The following is a 19,185-nucleotide window of genomic DNA, read 5'->3' on the forward strand; positions in this document are numbered from 1 at the left end:
AAAATTTCTACCAAGCAAAGCCTTTGGGATCATGTTGGGTGATAGTTGCTTTGATCTTGTTGGAAAATAGAAACTTTTGTGTCCAGTAAAATAATTTTTAAAAATCCGAAGAAAAATTCTGAATTTTTTATGCATGATTGATATACAAATTGCCCACGTTATCCTAATTTTTTAGAATTTTTGGAGTTACAAAAGTATTCGAAGTTTCAGATTGCTATAGACTGTTCTGTTTTTGACAGATTTTTTTTCTTTGCGTTGTGTGCTTATTTTGATGAACCTATGGACTCTATCGGGGGGTTTGAGCCATAGCAAAGTTGGAATACAGTAGATATAATGCAAAAATAAAATATGAATGGGTTTGCAACAGTACTTATAGTAGTGATTTGCTTTGTTATACTAACGGATCTCACGAAGCTTTTGTTGAGTTTTGTGTGATTGAAGTTTTCAACTTTTGGGTGAGATCACGATGGATGAAAAAATAAGGAGTAAGAAGAGCCTAAGCTTGGGGATGCCCATGGCGTCCCAAGCTATTATCTAAAGAGAAGCAAGCAACTAAGCTTGGGGATGCCTGAGTGTCATCCCCTCTTTCTTCTAACGACCATCGGTATTTTACTTGGAGCTATATTTTTATTCGTCACATATCATGAGTTTTGCTTGGACCGTCTTGTATGATATGAGTCCTTCTTTGTTTTGCTTTTTATTTTGTGTCATGTATCCTTGTTGGACACACCTATTAGAGAGAGCCAAAATTATGCTATGACTTGTTAGAATTGCTCTATATGCTTCACTTAAATCTTTATGAGCTATGGAATTGCTCTAGTGCTTCACTTATATGTTTTTTAGCACAGTGTGCTTTAGTGTTTTGGAAGAAATGCTCTCATGCTTCACTTAGATTTATTTGAGAGTTAGTAAAAAAATTAAGAAATTCTCTCATGCTTCACTTAAATTATTTTGGGAGAAGAAAAATTTTATGCTCATGTTCTTCACTTAGATTTGTTTGAGCTATCAAAAGCAACATATGAAATTAGTCCCAAAGTGATAGATATTCAAGAGGGATATGATAAAAACTTTCACGAAGATCATTAGACAAAGTAAACTTGATTCTTTGTAATAGTTTTGCGGTATGATGACATAATATGTGGGTCATGTTGATGAGTAATTATGCTTTAGTAAGAATATTGATGTTAAGGTTTGTGATTCGCTATGCAAGCACGAAAGTCAATAGTTATGCAATAAAATTACATCCTACTTGTGGTGCATTATTCGGTGTTAGTTATGCTTAATGCTCGCTTATGAGATTTTTCGTTTCTCGGTTGGATGCTTCTCAATATTTTGCTGGCCTTCACTTGTACTAAGTTGGATTACTACTTGTGCATCCAAAATCCTTAAACCCAGTTTTTTCATATGAGTCCACTATACCTACCTATATGCGGTATTTCCGTGCCGTAAGCAAATTTGTATGTGCCATCTCTAATCTTCAAAATAAATTTCCTTTTTGTGTTCTCGTACCGCTCATGAAACGGTAGGGGGTGGCGGATATTTTTCCATGCTAGATGTGTTATTCTCAAGATGAGTGTTTATTCACTTGTCATTGCACGAGAGTACGGCACAGGTATTAGGGATGCCCAGTCCCGAAATGAAAAATGAATTTACTTTATGTTGTCAAACAATAAATTCCTTGGAAAGTGTTGGTATGGACGGCACCCGTGGATTCGGTTAGCCGTGGAATGTGAAAGTATGGTGGAAAAAGGAATAAACTTTATTTTCTGTTTGGGAACTGCGTGTGATATATCTAGCATGGAAAGTATTGGGAACTACTCGATCATTTTCGTTGACAGGAAAAGCATGCCACCCAAAATGTTTTATCACTATCTTTTTCGCTTTGAGCTCTGGCTCCTCTACAAATCCCTACTTCCCTCTGCGATGGGCCTTTCTATTTTACTTTATGCAATTTTCATTTTTATTTTGAGTCTCCATCTTCTCTTATAAAGCACCAACTAAGGGGCACTACGATTGTACTTGAGCATTGGGTGTAGCTAATATGCGAGTGTGTTTCATGAATGGATCAATGATTGATCATAATGGGCTAGGGATAACTTGCTTTAGTATTGATATTTTGAAATACATGGTTGCTTGTTGATATGCTTGTGTATTGAAATCTTCATGTCAAAACTAGACTATTGCTTTGAACCATATAAAAAGTCCAAATGTCCATGCTACAAAGAAAAGAATATGTGGTGAACATGTTAGGCAGCATTCCACATCAGAAATTTTGTTTTTATCATTTACCTACTCAAGGATGAGCAGGAATTAAGCTTGGGGATGCTGATACGTCTCCAACGTATCTATAATTTTTTATTCCATGTTGTTATATTATCATTCTTGGATGTTTTACAATCATTTTATAGCAACTTTATATCATTTTTTGGTACTAACCTATTGACATAGTGCCGAGTGCCAGTTGTTGTTTTTGCTTGTTTTTTTTACTTCGCAGAAAATCAATACCAAACGGAGTCCAAACGCAGCGAAACTTTTTGGAGATTTTTTTTTGGACTAGAAGACACAAGTTGGGCCAAGGAAGTACCTGGGTTGTGCCCACCTCGACCGCCTCCTGCACTGCCTCTTTGCTCTATAAATATCCCAATATTCCAGAAACCCTAGGGGAGACGACGAAAATCAATTCTAGCCGCCGCAAGTTCCAGAAACCACAGATCCAATCTAGACACCATCACGGAGGGGTTCATCATCCTCATTGGTGCCTCTCCGATGATGCGTGAGTAGTTCATTGTAGACCTATGGGTCTGTAGTTAGTAGCTAGATGGCTTCCTCTCTCTTTTGATTCTCAATACAATGGTCCCTTGGAGATCTATTTGATGTAACTCTTTTTGCGGTGTGTTTGTTGGGATCCGATGAACTTTGAGTTTATGATCAGATCTATGTTTTTATCCATGAAAGTTATTTGAGTCTTTTGATCTCTTATATGCATGATTACTTATAGCCTCATATTTCTTCTTCGAATCTTTGCTTTAGTTAGGCCGACTAGATCGATTTTTCTTGCCGTCGGAAGAGGTGCTTTGTGATGGGTTCGATCTTACGGTGCTCAATCCCAGTGACAGAAGGGGAAATGACACGTACGTATCGTTGCTATTAAGGATAACAAGATGGGGTCTATTCCTACATGAATAGATCTTGTCTACATCATGTCATCGTTCTTATTGCATATTAGCTATTAAGGAACAATCAAAATAGATACGTTGGAGACGTATTAGTTACCTAGTTCATGTTTTTCCTTGTCTGCAACTTAGTCTTAAGAGGGTCTCCACATAGTGTCCACCTGTGACCTTGCTTGTTGCAGTTACTGCAGGTTATTGTGCCCATCCTTGATGTATCCTTAGGAGCTGGCACTTCAAATTGACCCTTTCTCCTAGTTGTCTGCTTTTTCCCTTTCTTCTCCTTAAATACCGGTGGCTCAATATCTGGTGTGTTTGTGTTTGGCCAGAATTCAGGACCAGGAATAGGGTACATGATGTGCTGGTAAGCTACCTTGTACATTTCCTTCTTAAAGAATGGATGCACATAATCCTTCAGGATGAACTTCGATCTTGTGCATAGCAGCAATTGCATGATGGAAAGGTGATCCAGTCATGTCCCACCTTGCAAGAACAACTCCCTTCATCTTTCTTCACATGGTAAGTGTTCTCTCCACTAGTTACTTGCCATATGTTGGGACCAGCCATGTCTGCTTCACAATATTTAGCCCATTTCTTGCTCTCTTCAAGTTTCTCCATGTAATGTGGGTTATTTCCCACCTACAATTCTTTGTTTTCTCTCTTATGCCCTGGTACTTAATGATTAGCTTGGTCCTCAACCCTTCAAACATGGTCTTAATTGGCTTGGACCTAACATACAGGATCATCTTGTTGAAAACCTCACTAAGGTTGTTGACAACCAAGTCAGTCTTGCATACATGATCCATTGCATACAGGGCCGTCCAAGGGCCTGTGCGAGCTATGCACTTGCACAGGGCCACCACAATCTAGGGGGCCCCGATTAAGGCCATATACGTGTATGAATAGTCTGAAAAATAAAATCAGTTTTGGGCCATACGTTGCCTCTGTGTGTCGCCTGAGGGCTGAAAACACTCATTTCGGCCTTCCTAGGCCTGGTCCGGTCAAGGCCTCGAGCCGTACGCGCTATCCATCCTAGAGATCCACGCAGTACGTGTAATTCCGTGACTTCTGCCATTCCAAATTCCCTAATCTCTTTGCTTTCCAGACTACGTGTACATATGTTCTTCTGCGGCTGTGCGATCTATCTTTTCGGGACGACCGAATCGATGGCTCGGTGACGATTGCTTTGCAGCCAGGCGATGGGTGGAAGTGGAACTGCACGAGACTTGCGACCATTGGACGTCATCGCACCGTCCGACGCTGCTGCGGTGCCACCGAACAGAAGGCCAACTGCCAACAGTAATCGGTGCCGTACGCGGTCCTCTTTTCTCTAATTTTTATACAAACTGTAAAGTTGTGTTAAGATTTTACTTATAAGTTTTGGAATGATTTTTTGTCTAGTTGTTGAATTTCAAAAGTTGTCACAGATTCAAGATTTTCAATAGTTGCTTGTCCTGTCGTCCAAGTCAAAAATCAAGGTTCTATCTGATTCTAACTATCTATATAAATTACAAGCCTATATTTTATGTGAGTTCATCAGCTTAAATGCATTGATATTATTTTGTTTGGTTGATAAACAGAAACAATCATGCATTCTAGTTATAAAAGAAAGTATGATTCTGGTGCCTTAAAGCGTAAGAAGAAACATAAAGTAGAAGAAGACGGAAGACACTTTTCAGTAGAGCATGAGTTAAGTTTATTGGTTTTAGTATTTTGCATTGACACTTGAGAATTTTCTAAACATTAAGAAATAATGTAAATTTAAATTATATAGTCAGGTGATTATGCTTGAGTTATTATATGTTTTTAAAAATGTTAGGGCCCCATTTTGCTTTTCGCACCGGGGCCCCGAATTTCTGGAGACGGCCCTGATTGCATATCTAGCCCAATACTCCTTAGGGATGCCATTCAACAAGAAGTAAGCTGGTTCACATGCTGCTTTCAAACTAGCCATTCCAGCTTTATGACCATGTTCAGTGAAGGAATAGCTAGCCTTATCTACATATTTTTTTTAGTTCTTTCCCTCTAAAGCCAGCTAACTGAAAGTTGGCATAGATTTGTCTAAGACAATATCTTTGTGCAGACTGAGGAAATACTTCATTAGCTGCCTTAAGAAGACCTTGTTGTTTTCATAAGCACTAAATAAGGAAAAAACTAATGCATCATGACTAAAGGTTTTTTATTATAGAGCTCGGTAAATACCTTCTGTCTGTCAGACATGATGGTGTAGTTCCCAAATTTAATACTAGTGCCAATGCACACTCTAAGGTGGTTAAGAAACCGGTTCCAGCTATCATAATCCTCCTTGTCAACCACCCCAAAAGCAATTGGGAATATGTTGTTGTTCCCATCTCTCCCTGTTGCTACCAATATCTGTTGACCAGTGGATAATTTGATGAAGCAACCATCAAGTCCTGCATAAACAGTGATATTTAGCATCCAATGAAATAACTATGTGCACTAGTTACATTTCAAAGAGGAGTTAACTGATATTTACCTATGAAAGGCCTACAACATTAGAAATCCATCCTTGGAAGCCTGGAGGCAGTAGAACATGTACTTGAACCTTGGTGTAGGTGTTGGGTTCAAAGGATCCTCAAAAGTAGTCAATATGCACCTGCTTCCAGGGTTTGTGTCAACCACACATTGTAGGTACTCCCTCAACCCGAGATACTGGTCTTTGTGATCACCTTGCACAACATTAACAGCCACGAGCCTTGCCCTATAGGCCAAACTCCTAGGAACATGAACCCCAAACTTCTTCTTTGTATGTTTGAGAATTGTTTGTACATCAGCCTTCACATTAGATGTAACTGTGTCCTCCACAGCTTCAGCAACCCATTGTGCAGTCATCTTGGTACTCTCTCCACTAGCTCCACAAGTGTGATCCAAGTGACACTTCTTGGTTGTGAATGTATCTTCATGGGCTACTTTGGAGGCAGTCATGAAAAAATCACAACCATTATTTTTGTCTGGGTACCAAACAATAATCCTTGTTGGTTCATTCATATGGTACTGAAAGTTTCTCAATGTCCTCACATGGTAATTTCTCAGTGCCTTCCTAAACTCATAAACATTGGTGAAGCAAAGGTCCTTGCACAACTGCTCATGTGCATCAGATAGTAGTGGGTCATACCATTTCCTCTCCTTCTCCTTCTTCTTCAATCTTGTCTTCCTTCCATAAGGTAGTACAAGTATCTCTCCATATGAATCAGAAATGCCAACATCACCGGGGAAGCAAAATTCATCAGGTTCAGGTAAAAAATCTTTAAACTTGGGAATCTCTGGCTGACTGTGAGCTCTGGAAGTAGGCCCTCGGTTAAGTGATCCTCTTCTTACAGGCTTAAGTTTCTCTGGCCTGGCTTGTGCCACCACTGTTTCCTTTCCACTATCATCCCCTTTCTCCTCCTACCAAAACTTTGAAACATCACTATCCCCTTCAAACTCTGGCCTCTCTTGTGTAACATAAGTTTCTTCTTCGTTGACAACATTTTCTTCACGTCTCTTCCAAGCTTTGTAAGACATCTTTAATCCTCTATAATCACCCATGTCAATCTCAAAATCTGAAGATGATTTGTCCATCTCATCATCTTCTCCACAAGCATCTCCATCCTCACCACCGGCCTCATCTTCTTCAGCCGCATCCCCATCTTCACCACGAGCTTCTGTATTGTTCAAGTTGCAAATTTGCTATGTGTTCAGATTAACTTTAAGAGGGTGAACAACACCATCTTGTGACAGACTTAACACAAAACAAGGGCCACCCACTAGGCTGCCTATTCGAATTTATTCTTCATAAGCATTCTGGCCCTTATTAATTTCAACATCTCTATCTTCATTAGCCTTGGCCATTATGATATTCAGAACTGTGAATCAGAGTGGTCAATCATTTCATCTTGACTATCTAGAAGACATAAGCCATCTTGTCCAATTCCTACTTCCTTTACCCAATACATCTAGTCATCTAACCTATAGCCTTCAATCTCGGTAAGTGCAATCAGATTGAGAAAAGTGATGTCTGAAATAGAGAAGCTTCTTTCCATGTTATCTCTGCCCTGGAAATCCAGCCTCACCTCCCAAATGTCATCATCTAGCCTGTATTACAGAATGTGTTACTTCACAACTTTTTGTAACTTGTACAAAATTCAGAAACCTAACTGCAAGAAAATTATGTACTACCACAACTATACTGCATCCATAATTGCATCCCTATTTAGCCTACTAGCTAGAAAATTGAGTACTAAATCTGTGACTACATCCATATTGAACATAATTCAATACAAGTTCAACTACGTTTTTAAATTCGGTGCTAGGCTGAACCACTCATGCACACTCAGTACAAAATCCATGTACTAATCTGAATCACTAATGCATCCAACTAAATACATATACTAATCTGAATCACTACTGCTTAAACTAGGGTTTGCTCCTAACAAAAGGTTTCATGGACTGTCTACTAACCTGGCAGTACTAAATTAAACTAGGGTTTGGTCAACGAGTAGATGAAGAGAGAAAACTTACTCAGCCCCTCCAAATGTCGAGGCCTAGCGGTTGGAGTTAGCGGATACGCGGCGACGGTGCCAGCAAGAGCCTTGGTCGCTCCGTACTAAAGGGACAACTCTTGATTCTCCCGTGCAGAGGGCGTAGGTTGTGCAGCCGTTGTAGGTTGTCCCCTCGCCGACGGTGGCACTGCCGGAGGTGTAGGCTGCGGCGGCGGTGGCGGCTCCGTGGTGAAGCTGCCACTGCTAAGCCAGTTATCCACCTCGGAATAGTCTCCACCATCGCCCCCCGTGCCAGGTCACCCCGTAGAGTCGCCGACGATGACGACCGGTTTCGCCGCTGCCAACGCCATCGCCTAGGTCGAGGGAGGAGAGAGGAGGCGGAGTGAGGGTGAGCGGGGGAGACAGAGGAGACGGCTCGGGTTGACCTGGCCCGGTCGGAACGGCTGTGGCCTAATGGCTGTCACCATGCGCGCCGTCATCCAGGAGCCGACCAAAACCTGACAGGTGAGCCCTACCTGTCATAACCCAGCTTAATTTTTAACTGTTCGGCGATTGGGTTTTTTTGGAACAGCTAACCAATTTTGTGATAGTTTTTTGAAAGACTAGAAAAAAGGTCCCGTGCGTTTCAACGTGAGAATAATTTACAAAAAATCGTCTATAATATGAGAATTGTAGCTACGGCCCAAACAAAGATGGTCTTAACTAACGCAATTTAAGATTCTACAGGTGTTCTGTTTCAACACGGCTTGCATGTAGATTTAATCCTTACAAAGAAACGGGCAAGTGATCATGCATTTATTCATGTCATGTTCGGAATGGGCTGTTGTTACGTGCGAGTAAAGAAAACGACAAAAACAAATGATGACACATTAGCACACTACGGAGACATGTGTGCACCAATGGCAGTTTTCGGTTTAAGAATCGCCAACTTAGGTAACGCTTTTTTCACATGCATATTTCTTAAATACATGAAGAGTTGTTAAAAATATAGATGATTTTTTAATCATAAAAGGAGATTTTTTTGGTCTGGAAAAGAACATTTTTGTATGGTCTCCTGTGGACGCAGGTACTTGCGCCCCTATTTCATCACTATTTCTTGCCATACATGTCATAGGTATTGGTCCCTGTTTTATCACTATTTATATCTTATCAAACGTGTCTTTTATTTTATTTTTTGTCATGCATGCCTCCTTTTTACTTTTTCTCATGCATATCCTCTCTTTTTTCTTCTTATATACAGGAGAATAGCTCAACATATCATCTTCATCGGATCTCCTCTGCACTTTCTCTTTTATTTCTTTTATAGCAGGCATCCCATCTTTATTGGGTCCTTTTATTTCTTGTCATGCATGTCCTTATTTATTGGGTATCTCTAGCAAATTTATCTTCAATGTCATGTTCAATCCTGATTTTCTTGAGGTGTTAATCCCAATCTGAATCAGTACCGGTATGAAAAGAAGACAGATAATGCATTGTTGATTAACATTGCAGCCTAAATAGTATATTTTTTTAATTGTTAATAGGTAAAATAACATCAGACTTAGATTCTACATATTTTAAAAAAAGTTAACAGGTAAAATAACATCATATTCAAATTCTACATATTTTTTAATCAAATTCCATCTATAACATGTCAAATTTGAAGTTACGGTTTAGAAGATATGAGTATTTAAAACAATATTTGATATGTACTGCGAGTTTAATATTAGAAACATTAGGGGGTTTGCTATAAAATAGCAAAACAGGCTAAGAATACCCTATTTTTCTTTTATTAGTAGGTATAGATTAAGAAAAATGGTAGTTTGTTGTAGCCATAGCGTGTAATGTGATAGTTTCTTGCCATATACTCATGACTATTTGTATGTGATAGTTTCTTGCCATATACTCATGACTATTTGTATTCTCGGGCATTTCAACAAACACCCTGATTGCGCTTCAGGCTTGCGGGATCCAGATGTAATTTAATCTGCACACTAATAAACAAAAAGGACAAGTAATAGCTTGAACTAATATTATCCATAAGTAGACTTTTCTATTCTCATTGTTGAGGAAATCATTAACTGATGACTAATCGGTTGGACAGCGTTTAGGAGATTAATAGGTTAATTGGCAAGTTATTGTTAAATTAGTCATTAGCTCATACCCAGTTGGCTAGCAAATAGAAGATTAATAGGCTAATCGGCAAATTAATTAATTAATCAAACAATTAATTGGTTTATCGGGAGTAGAAGATTAATAGGCTAATCGGCAAGTTAATCAATTAATCAGATGATTAATTGGTTTATCGGTTGCTCAATGATCCTACGAGTAGAGATTAATCATTAAACAGGGTCTATTCCTATCTTTGAAATGTAGATCCAGTATCTTCGAAAAATGTTAGCTTTTTTCACGCGCAGCAGCATTACTTGATTAGTAGCACTAATCAACTTGCCACCTGCCAACTGCTATTGACTAACATGAACCAATGTTCTATCCTTTCAGAATGTATTGACATGCCCTCTTGATTCCTACATTGGCATCTAGGATAAAACATTGGGAGGATCTCATGAACAACTAAATCGCGACATAATGCACATGTAGCCTCGTGTACTAGTACTCCCTTCGTCCGAAAATACTTGTCATCAAAATGGATAAAAGGGGATATATCTAGACATATTTTAGTTCTAAATACATCTCTTTTTATCCATTTTGATGACAAGTATTTTTGGACGGAGGGAGTAACTCATAAGCAAACGATATTCCAAATCTCTTTTTTTAGTGCTATATTCCAAAGCTAAGGGGGTGGACACTTCAGTTAGCATCTAAAACCACCACTTTTTTTCCAGTTCCGAGTCCACAGGACCAGTACGGCAAAGGGCGCAAAAAAAGAGCTATCTACATAGCATTCCTATAGTTAGGCAAGAAATGAAACCATCATTTTATGGATTTTACTCCCATTATGGAACCACCACAGATATCTGGTGCTGCAGCCGGATCCTTCAAGCAGCAGCAGGCTGGCTCTTCTTCAACTTCTCGGCACAGAACTTCTTGGTGTCAGCACCCTTCACATTGAACTCCATCAGGAGCTCTTCAAACAGAACCTCCATGTTGGTCTTGAAGGATGCAGGGCGAACTACACCTGCGCCTGCACGCAAATCTACCTGATTATTCTTTGGCTTCACTGCACTGCTGGAGCTGGATCCTTCTGCATTTGCGCTTTCCAGTTCCTTGTCCTCATCATCCTCGTCAGGAACCATGGACCCAACTTTGTTACCCTCCATGTAATATTTGCATGCAGCCAGAATGGCACGGCCGCGCTCACGGAAGTGGCCGGCAACGAGATCTTCAAAGTGCTGAAACAAGCAAAGCAACAGCCAACGATAAAGGTTAATTTGATTTTCTGGTGTGTGAGATATGTAACCTAAAAGCATCTCAGTGCACCGCACCCTACTGAAGATAATAACAACTTCCATACTACAACCAAATTAAGTGCCAAATTTGTGGTTGTTGTGCTGTGGTACACTGGGCAAACTAGATATGGAATCTAGCAACCTTTACTGACTCTAGCAAGATTTTACTGTTATGGCTGTCTTTGCCACCAAAAAGAACTGCCATATCAAAAAGAGGGAGAAAACAAAATATTTTCAACCCTGAATTCTTGCATTGGTCCACTTAGCAACCCTAAAATTGACATCCTTCATACTTTGCGTGGTTTCAGGATAACACAAAAACAGAGTCCAAGCTAATGTCCAAGTGGAGGGTCTTCTACCCTTCTAGGCCACAAGAGTAATCCCGTGTCACTCTAACATGGTTCAAATGTTCAAGGTTCCCACAAATTGATGATGTTCTCTTCTAGAAAGAAGTCCACCATTCAACTCTGAACTCTGGCGCAAGTTAACTTTTTAACAGTAAACTCAAAAACAGTCTGGCTCACAAACTATTCAAATAGTAAAACAAATCACCCTAGAGTAGTTTCACAAGTAGTTAAGTAGCTTTTGGTGACATGCATGCCACATGTGCACCACATCACTGCCATGTCACCAATTTCTGTTTACTTATATGTTTCTACCAATTTTTCTCTTCCATTTCTAGCATTTCTTGTGAAAGATATATTTATACAAATGGTGGAGCTTATTTTAGATTGTTTGGCCCTGGCTGTGACATGGTGGACATGTGGTATCCACATTAACAAACGGACCATTTGTGAGACCACCCAAGGACAAAAAATCGGATGGTTTCAATAGTTTGATGTTGCTTCTGTTGTCTATCTCCCCTTCTAACAAAATAGCATCACATACATCCACATTCAGCAAGTTATATTTTGGACTAATCTTCGGAACAGTGAGTACTTGTGCACCCATGTCGGGAACTGCGAGAGCTTGATAATTAGCAGTATGTTACCTGTGGAGCCCTACGAAGCGAGTACAACATTGTCCTACATGAGTATTGAAATGTTGTGTCATTATACTCCAAGGCAGTCCTCTGCCCACTAGCATTGTTGGCATATGTTTCATATCCTGGCTCATTGAAGTATGGCTTCTCATTCAATACGAGAGCTTGAATGGAGATTAGCACTTGTAACATGGTTGAGTGAGCTGAGTTCCACTTCTCACAACCATGACCTTCCCACGTGCCTAGGAGGCTAAGGCAGACTTTTCCACAAGCATACAAATTTGGATTAAGCCTAAGTCCTCCAGAATGATAGTATACAATCTGCAAAAGCACCAGAACGGTTATTTCAATCAACATATGGAAATACATTACATACGAAGTTACCAAAATGTCGATATACTTACTGGAGGACTTGCAGGATAACTAGCAGGAAATTGAGCATCAAAGAAGAAAAGGCCATCATGGTAGGGTGTTCCCTGAGGCCCAATCATCACAGCCCTGAGAAGGTCCATTCGATTCTCCGAGACACGGACGTATATGGACGCTGCACAGAAGTCAGAAGAACAATAATTCATGTAAATAGTACAACAATGCACATGTCTAAGCTTTAGCAATTTTAACCCAGGAGAGTCAGCAGTGATCTGCAGACTTTGTAAAAAAAATTGTAGGTGAAAGTAAATAATAAGATGAAAAAAATTAAAACACATTAAAAAACATTAACGGTAGAGCTTTCTTCGACAGGAGAACATATGCCCTCAGAAGAACTAAATTTGCACAAAATTCGAAGCAAAACTGAGTAATGTTGAAGTGGGTGGGTCAAATCAGATCCTCAATGTGCTTCAAAATTTATGTATATCACTTGCGGGGAGCATTTTAAGCACATATTTATACTTTCTTTCTTGGAAATAGCTGACCTGGTAAATCGTTCTCCAGAAGTTTCCAGTCATGCTGAATTCTTTTTGTCCACTCTTTCCCTGTCTGGAGTGAAGTTAAAGAACAAAGTATCGAGTCGAAAAGAAGGTACAAAATAAAGCAATATGCATATGATTTTACCTTTCCAACAGGTTTATTAGCATAATGATGATCAGAGAAATCCTCAACGGTGTCAAACTGTTTGAAGAACTTGTATTTCTTACCAATTTCATCCTCTATTTCTGACATTGACTTAAAATTGCCAGGGCCATCATCAGTTGCAGCTTTCTGCAACCATGGTACAGAAGCCTCCACACCAGGAGGCAGATCTAAGTCGTCAAATTTATCAGCAAGCTGCTGATTGAAATCACTTTCATCAAATTCATAGTCAGATCCTTCATTGTCATCATCGTAGCAGCCTTCATCTTCATCATCTATATAATAATCTTCTTCCTCAATTTCACCAGAGTCAAAATTCTGTAGCTCGGCTTCAGATGCTTTGAAGGAGTTATTTTCTGTACAGGATCCAACTTTATCACCGGATGATGATCCCTGTAAAATATGCCAATGTAGTTATAAGCAAACACAAAACTTTTCCACAATAAATACGAACTTGAGTCCACCAGTAGTTGTAAATTTAAGTCACATATCATGATCATTTGCTCTTCGCTGCCAGCATTAGACGTTTGCTTGTGGTATTATTAGTGTGATGGTACATAAATCAGGTATGGATAAGTTATCTTTCCATCCTATGTCACCAAACAACCTTAGTCCAGGTGGCTAGAATAGTCCGTCGCTTCACCGAGGAGCCTTGAGATACTAGGCCCAATCCCAGCCCCACACAAATATATTTTTCCAGCACAGTGACACTAAAGCAAGAATTACGAGTCAAGCCGAGGTTGACACTCATAGACCAATCATGACTAATCTAGAATACTGCTGGACTAGTCGACATGGTACTGTAGCACCCAACTTACAGCACCCAGCTACTAATACATGCTCCCTCCGTTCCTAAATATAAGTCTTTTTAGAGATTCCAATATGGACTACATACAGAGCAAAATGGGTGAATCTACACTCTAAAATACGTCTATATACATCAGTATGTAGCCCATATTGGAATCTCTAAAAAGACTTATATTTAGGAACGGAGGGAGTAGTATGTACTCCCTCCGTCCCATAATATAAGACGTTTTTGCAAGCTAACAGCTTGCAAAAACGTCTTAAATTATGGGACGGAGGGAGTAGTATATAGAGAGAATTCCTTATTTGGCCCTTTGTTAAAATCTGGTTCCCTATTTGGCCCTAGAAATTTCATTTTTCCCTTTTTGACATCATAAATTCATTTTATTCCTTCTATGACACTTCTGTCACTTTTTGCTGTTAACACCGTCAAATGTGACTTGAAATGTCTTATCTACCCCTGCTTTACCATGTCGGAAAAAACAGAAAAATCTAGTTGCGGCACGAGGCATGGAGGGAGGCGCGGCAAATAATGATGGACGGTCGAGGCGGCGCTGTGCAGGCCCAAGTCGCGGCGCCGGATGTCACGCCCCGAGACCCTCTAGTTGCTGCCCCTCTCGCTAGTGCAAAGGCCAAACAAACCTGGCCAGCATGCATAGTCTCCACGTAGCCATTTGAATGTCCCAAGTATTTCTAGAGTGTTGCCAGCACATGCATGTACATCCCATAAATATCAGGCCACATAGCTAGCTACTTCATGATTAATTCGTACTTCTACTACTGCTGAGTCAGACCGACATGAGCCAGAGGAAAAACTCCACAACTATTCTTCTCTTCTCACATGTACTTAGCTTGGGAGAATTTCCTCCACCCGTGTACATCTTCCCATTATCCATGTACTAATCTTGTTTTAACTTGTAGCGTTACTAGTCATGCATGGCTCATGTATAAATACACACATGCACGCACATTCAAGGCACTGACGCATTGCCACGTCGCCATTGCTTTTGACTTCCAGTTCATAATTTTGGTCACAAAATACATTAGGGGTAAAATGGACTTTTCACGTTGCGTTTAACGGTGTTAGTTGTCAAAACTGACGGAAATGTCATAGAGGGAACAAAATGAAGTTTGAGTGTCAAAACAGGAAGAAATTTTTTACTAGGGCCAAAAAGGGAATCAAATTTTAAGGAAGGGCCAAATAAGGAATTCTCTCTAGTATATACTCCCTCGTGCGAAATTACTTGTCGCAGAAATGGATAAAAATGGATGTATCTAGAACTAAAATATGTCTAGATACATCCAATAAGTAATTCCGGACGGCGAGAGTACTATATAGTACAGTACAGTATACAATAAAAATTGAATGCATGGGAAGTGGGTGAAGAACCTGGGGCTGTGTCAACTATAATATCCCATGGCCAGAGTCTTCGCTTCTCCACCAACCAAGAAGGCAGGGGAGAAATCAAACCCAAGAAGAAGGGATGGAGAGAAGGGAGAAAATAGTTGGTACAACAGCAGAAGAGGGGCGGATCCACGAGGAGCACAGCAGAAGAGGGGCGGATACAAGGGAGCACAGCAGGTGAGGAGCACAACAGCAGGGGGGCGGATCCAGGGGAGGAGCAGAACAAGCTCCAAAATTGAGTCGATCGACTCAAACATGCCAACTAGTCCACGACTAGTCGCTCCAGCCCTTGACTCACGAGCTAGTCTACACGAAGAACCTAGTCGACAACCCGACTGAGACTACTAGACTAGTCGTTCAACTCATAATCCTTGCACTGCAGGCCAGCTGGACCAGTCATATGTTTGTTGGAAAATCACAGTTCAACTGATTCTGGCCGGGTCAGTTGCAGGACTGCCTTCTCACTAAACCAGAGCAGAGCAGGCTCCATTTTTTTTTCCTGTTGAACCACCAGTTCCTCTCGGTTTTTTAAACTAGGGTTAGAGGGTTAGTGGAATGGGGGGGGGTCCTGTCTTGTCTCCACGGTGCCCATGTCTATTGTGGACTGACAACCGTATGAAATTGACTTAGCAAATATATGACCTAAAGTTAAATTGACAATTTTTAAGTTACTGTTTTGTCCACAAAACAGGTAATGCCCCTGTAAGAGAGGGTATAAAAAGTCACTTCTTCAACCAATAAATAAACAAGTACAAAAGCTCAAGATCATCACAACTATTTAATTTCTCTCCGTGACACACAAACAGCTAACAGAATACATGCAATGCCCAGATCCACATCAAACTAAGAAATGTCGAGCAGATCTATAGTATTAACTTAACAGGCAAAGAAGGGCTTCTTTGATTCAAAGGATTCTCAAAGGAATTTTGGAGGATTCTGATCCTTAGAATTTTTTCCTCCATGGGTTGTTTGATTCATACGATTGGAAACCATAGGATTTTTTTTAGATTATTTGCACTAGAGTTCATAGGAAATTTTCCATCCACTCCAACCTCCTTGAAATAATCTTACATTTTTCCTGTGCACAATCAAACACCCTTACAATGGCATGCCACTCTATTCCTACGTTTTTTCTATTTCCGCATTTTGCAAATCCTGTGAATCAGAGAGGCCTGAAGTTTGAACATGGGAAAATATATTCAGAAATAATTAATACATAAATCTAGAAAGTGCTATTGAAACCATGATACTCCAAAACCTTCTCATTTCCACAATGGTACTCGAATATCCCAAGGGGAATTGTCCTCATGTTCAACATGAGACCTTGTGGCCTGCCACAGGTGTCTTGCGTTGCTAGATCACTGTCCCAAAAAAAATCATAGCTCTATAGCTCACACTCCTGCATGCTCTACTAACAATTCACATGTAAAACTACTCGGAACACCTACCAGCTTTAACGCTAGAGCATCAAAATTCATGCATAACGAATTTAAGAGACACCTATCAGGCTATCATGCTGATACAGTCATGGATATGTTGTAGCCAACTTTGCCCAGGTGAAGAACCAACAAATATACAATTAATAAGGTTATAAAATATGAGTGAGATGCTCGGGTAGCTAGATTCGGCACGCAGACGCCTCCATAATCAAACAACTGTTTGAAGCTTAAGTACATCAGCAATATGTCGACATCCTAGAGACACCATCGATTCAATATGCTAGAATGTATTCCTTGCAGCTTCCGTGTATATTAATGTACTCGTCCTTCTATCCACAAGAAGATCAAAACTTCGGCAAACAACATATACAAGCACAGACTTCAATTCTACAAACACAACGAAACTATAAAGGAACACCAGACATTTCTTTCTAATCTCTAAAGGCACACAGACAAATAAACAAAATCCGGTCAATAAACACATTACTGTAAACCCGTACAATGTTTGAGTCAAGTGCCCAGAAAACCCCAATTCTACCACAATGAATCTCCAGAAACCTAAAGACAAAATTGTCCCCGCGAACCCTACTACCCTTTTGGTATTAAGATACTTTCCACCTCGAAATCAAAATCACGCCTCAAATCCCCAAATCCACAAACCTAAACCCCACGAAAAAACGGATTATTTAATTATTAAAAAAAATCAAGACCCAGGTAGGCCAAAACCCTCGTGCCACGCTCCGCATCGACGCCTTACAACAAGGCAACGGCCGCAACATCGGATCGCACGGAAACCGCTCGGGCAGCAAACCAGAAGAAGGGAGGTTACGGCCGGAATTTGCGCACACGGCAAGGTCGCGCGACGAGTAGTACCTGGCAGCGCTGGCGTTTCTGTTGCTGCACGGCGTCCCAGGCGGCGGCGTCGGCGGCGCGGCAGGACGACGACGAAGACGACGCGCCCCCTTGCATGTGCGGGTACCTGCGACAGATCAAGGAGCCCATCAAAAAATCGCCCTGAAATACAATCGACGGCTGATTCTTCGAAGATGGCGGAGGGGCGGCGCACTCAGAGGCGTCCATGGCGAAGTCCAATGGATGGCGCGGCAAGCGGCGAGCGGCGAGCGGCGGGCGACCAGGAGCGGGTAGGGGCCGAGTGGGGGAGGGGCCAGCCGAGGAGGTGTGCGCGGGCGAGGGCGAGGGCGTTGTGCGCGTAGCGGTGCACAGGGGGCGGACGCAGAGGAACATTAGTCGTGTGCCGCTACCGACCGTGGATGACGCGAGCTCCTTGCGGGACCACCCGGCAGTGAGGTCACACGACGGTGGCCCACGCGTGACGCGGGCCTCTTCTTTTTTATTTTTGTTTTCGTGCGGCGACGACGACTGCCGTGCCTGGGAGGCGGGGTACGTCCACCGAGAAAGCGACCCACGCGCGGGCTAGTCAAGGCCGGGGTCCGGGTTCGGGCCCGATGTCAGTGAGAGAGTGGTATGTGGATGGGTCTACCGACTGCTAACTCTGCGTGCGCTTTTTGGGCATTCGCGGATGCTCTGCGCGGTGAGGATCTGTGGGATTGTGTGTGGCTCTGCCGGTGCGCTTGGTTGGGGGGGGGGGGGGGGGGGGGGGGGGGGGGGGGGGGGGGGCGGGGGGGTTGCATCGTTTTGGGGGGCATGGTTTGATCATATGCACGCAAAAAACCAATATCTGCATGTTGATTGGTTGCCTGCATTGCATCAAGGCTCAGATGGCTGCAAATTGTTTGGTTGCCTGTGTTTGCGCTTTAGGTGTGAGCAGATGCAAAGCACAGTTGTTTGGTTGTGTGCAAGTACTTAATCTGCTCATCTCTTTCAAATGTGGTGGAGTTACCACCCATTTGACAGCACACAACACACTATGATCATCAGCAACACAAAAACAGCAAGAACAAGCAAAGAACAGGCAGATCATAATCTACTAGGCATAAGTTTAAAATGGCAGGGCATCCCATGCCCCTGATGGACCCCAGGGTGCTGCTCCCTCGGCAAAATATGGACATGTTCACAGCAAAAGAGACGATCGGGCTTCAATTCAAACCTACAGTACTTAAGTTCAGAGTACTACACATGGTTCAGAGTACTACGCATGGTTCAGACTAGATAGATGAACTAGAGGGCCTGAGTGATGTCGTCGACGCAGTTGTGCCTCGTGCACTGTACGGTGCAGATGTTGGAGTTGTTGGCGTTGTAGATCTGCACCTTAAGCCCCAGCCGGAGAGCTTGAAGACGACAAGGTCGCCGGTGACGATCTTGTGCCGGCCGCAGAAGTACTCCCAGTCGCGCCCCAGCATCATGTGCCCCTTGAACATCTGCACCTGGACCCAAAACTCGCACCACTTGTTGGCGGAGAGGCTGACGACGCAAGGAGGGCCGCTGACCAGCCATTGCTTCAT

General features: G+C 41.7%; 1 protein-coding gene across 2 annotated transcripts; it reads right to left on the bottom strand.

Moving 5' to 3' along the window:
* Nucleotides 1–10,397: 10,397 nt before the first annotated feature.
* LOC123180754 (probable ubiquitin-conjugating enzyme E2 25) lies at nucleotides 10,398–18,022 on the bottom strand. 2 transcript variants are annotated; one of them, XM_044592890.1, is made up of 7 exons: nucleotides 17,829–18,022; nucleotides 17,636–17,741; nucleotides 13,097–13,507; nucleotides 12,958–13,021; nucleotides 12,448–12,587; nucleotides 12,053–12,364; nucleotides 10,398–11,004 (listed from the first exon to the last, which is right to left on the bottom strand). In XM_044592890.1, the coding sequence occupies exons 1-7, from the start codon at nucleotides 18,005–18,007 to the stop codon at nucleotides 10,651–10,653; spliced, it is 1,566 nt and encodes a 521-aa protein (XP_044448825.1). In that variant the 5' UTR covers nucleotides 18,008–18,022; the 3' UTR covers nucleotides 10,398–10,650. The 2 variants fall into 2 exon arrangements, with proteins under 2 accessions (XP_044448825.1, XP_044448823.1); XM_044592888.1 differs by having other exon boundaries at nucleotides 17,636–18,022.
* Between the last annotated feature and the right edge of the window lie 1,163 nt (nucleotides 18,023–19,185).

The sequence above is a fragment of the Triticum aestivum genome, chromosome 1D (genome assembly GCF_018294505.1).
Source record: "Triticum aestivum cultivar Chinese Spring chromosome 1D, IWGSC CS RefSeq v2.1, whole genome shotgun sequence".
Classification (NCBI taxonomy): domain Eukaryota; kingdom Viridiplantae; phylum Streptophyta; class Magnoliopsida; order Poales; family Poaceae; genus Triticum; species Triticum aestivum.

Coding starts and splice junctions, on each gene's coding strand:
- LOC123180754 (XM_044592888.1), bottom strand. CDS start 18,007: ATGTTCCTCTGCGTCCGCCCCCTGTGCACCGCTACGCGCACAACGCCC. Junction 12,365..12,447: donor GTTATCCTGCAAGTCCTCCA/GTAAGTATATCG, acceptor GTGCTTTTGCAG/ATTGTATACTATCATTCTGG. Junction 11,005..12,052: donor CGCTTCGTAGGGCTCCACAG/GTAACATACTGC, acceptor TGCTTGTTTCAG/CACTTTGAAGATCTCGTTGC.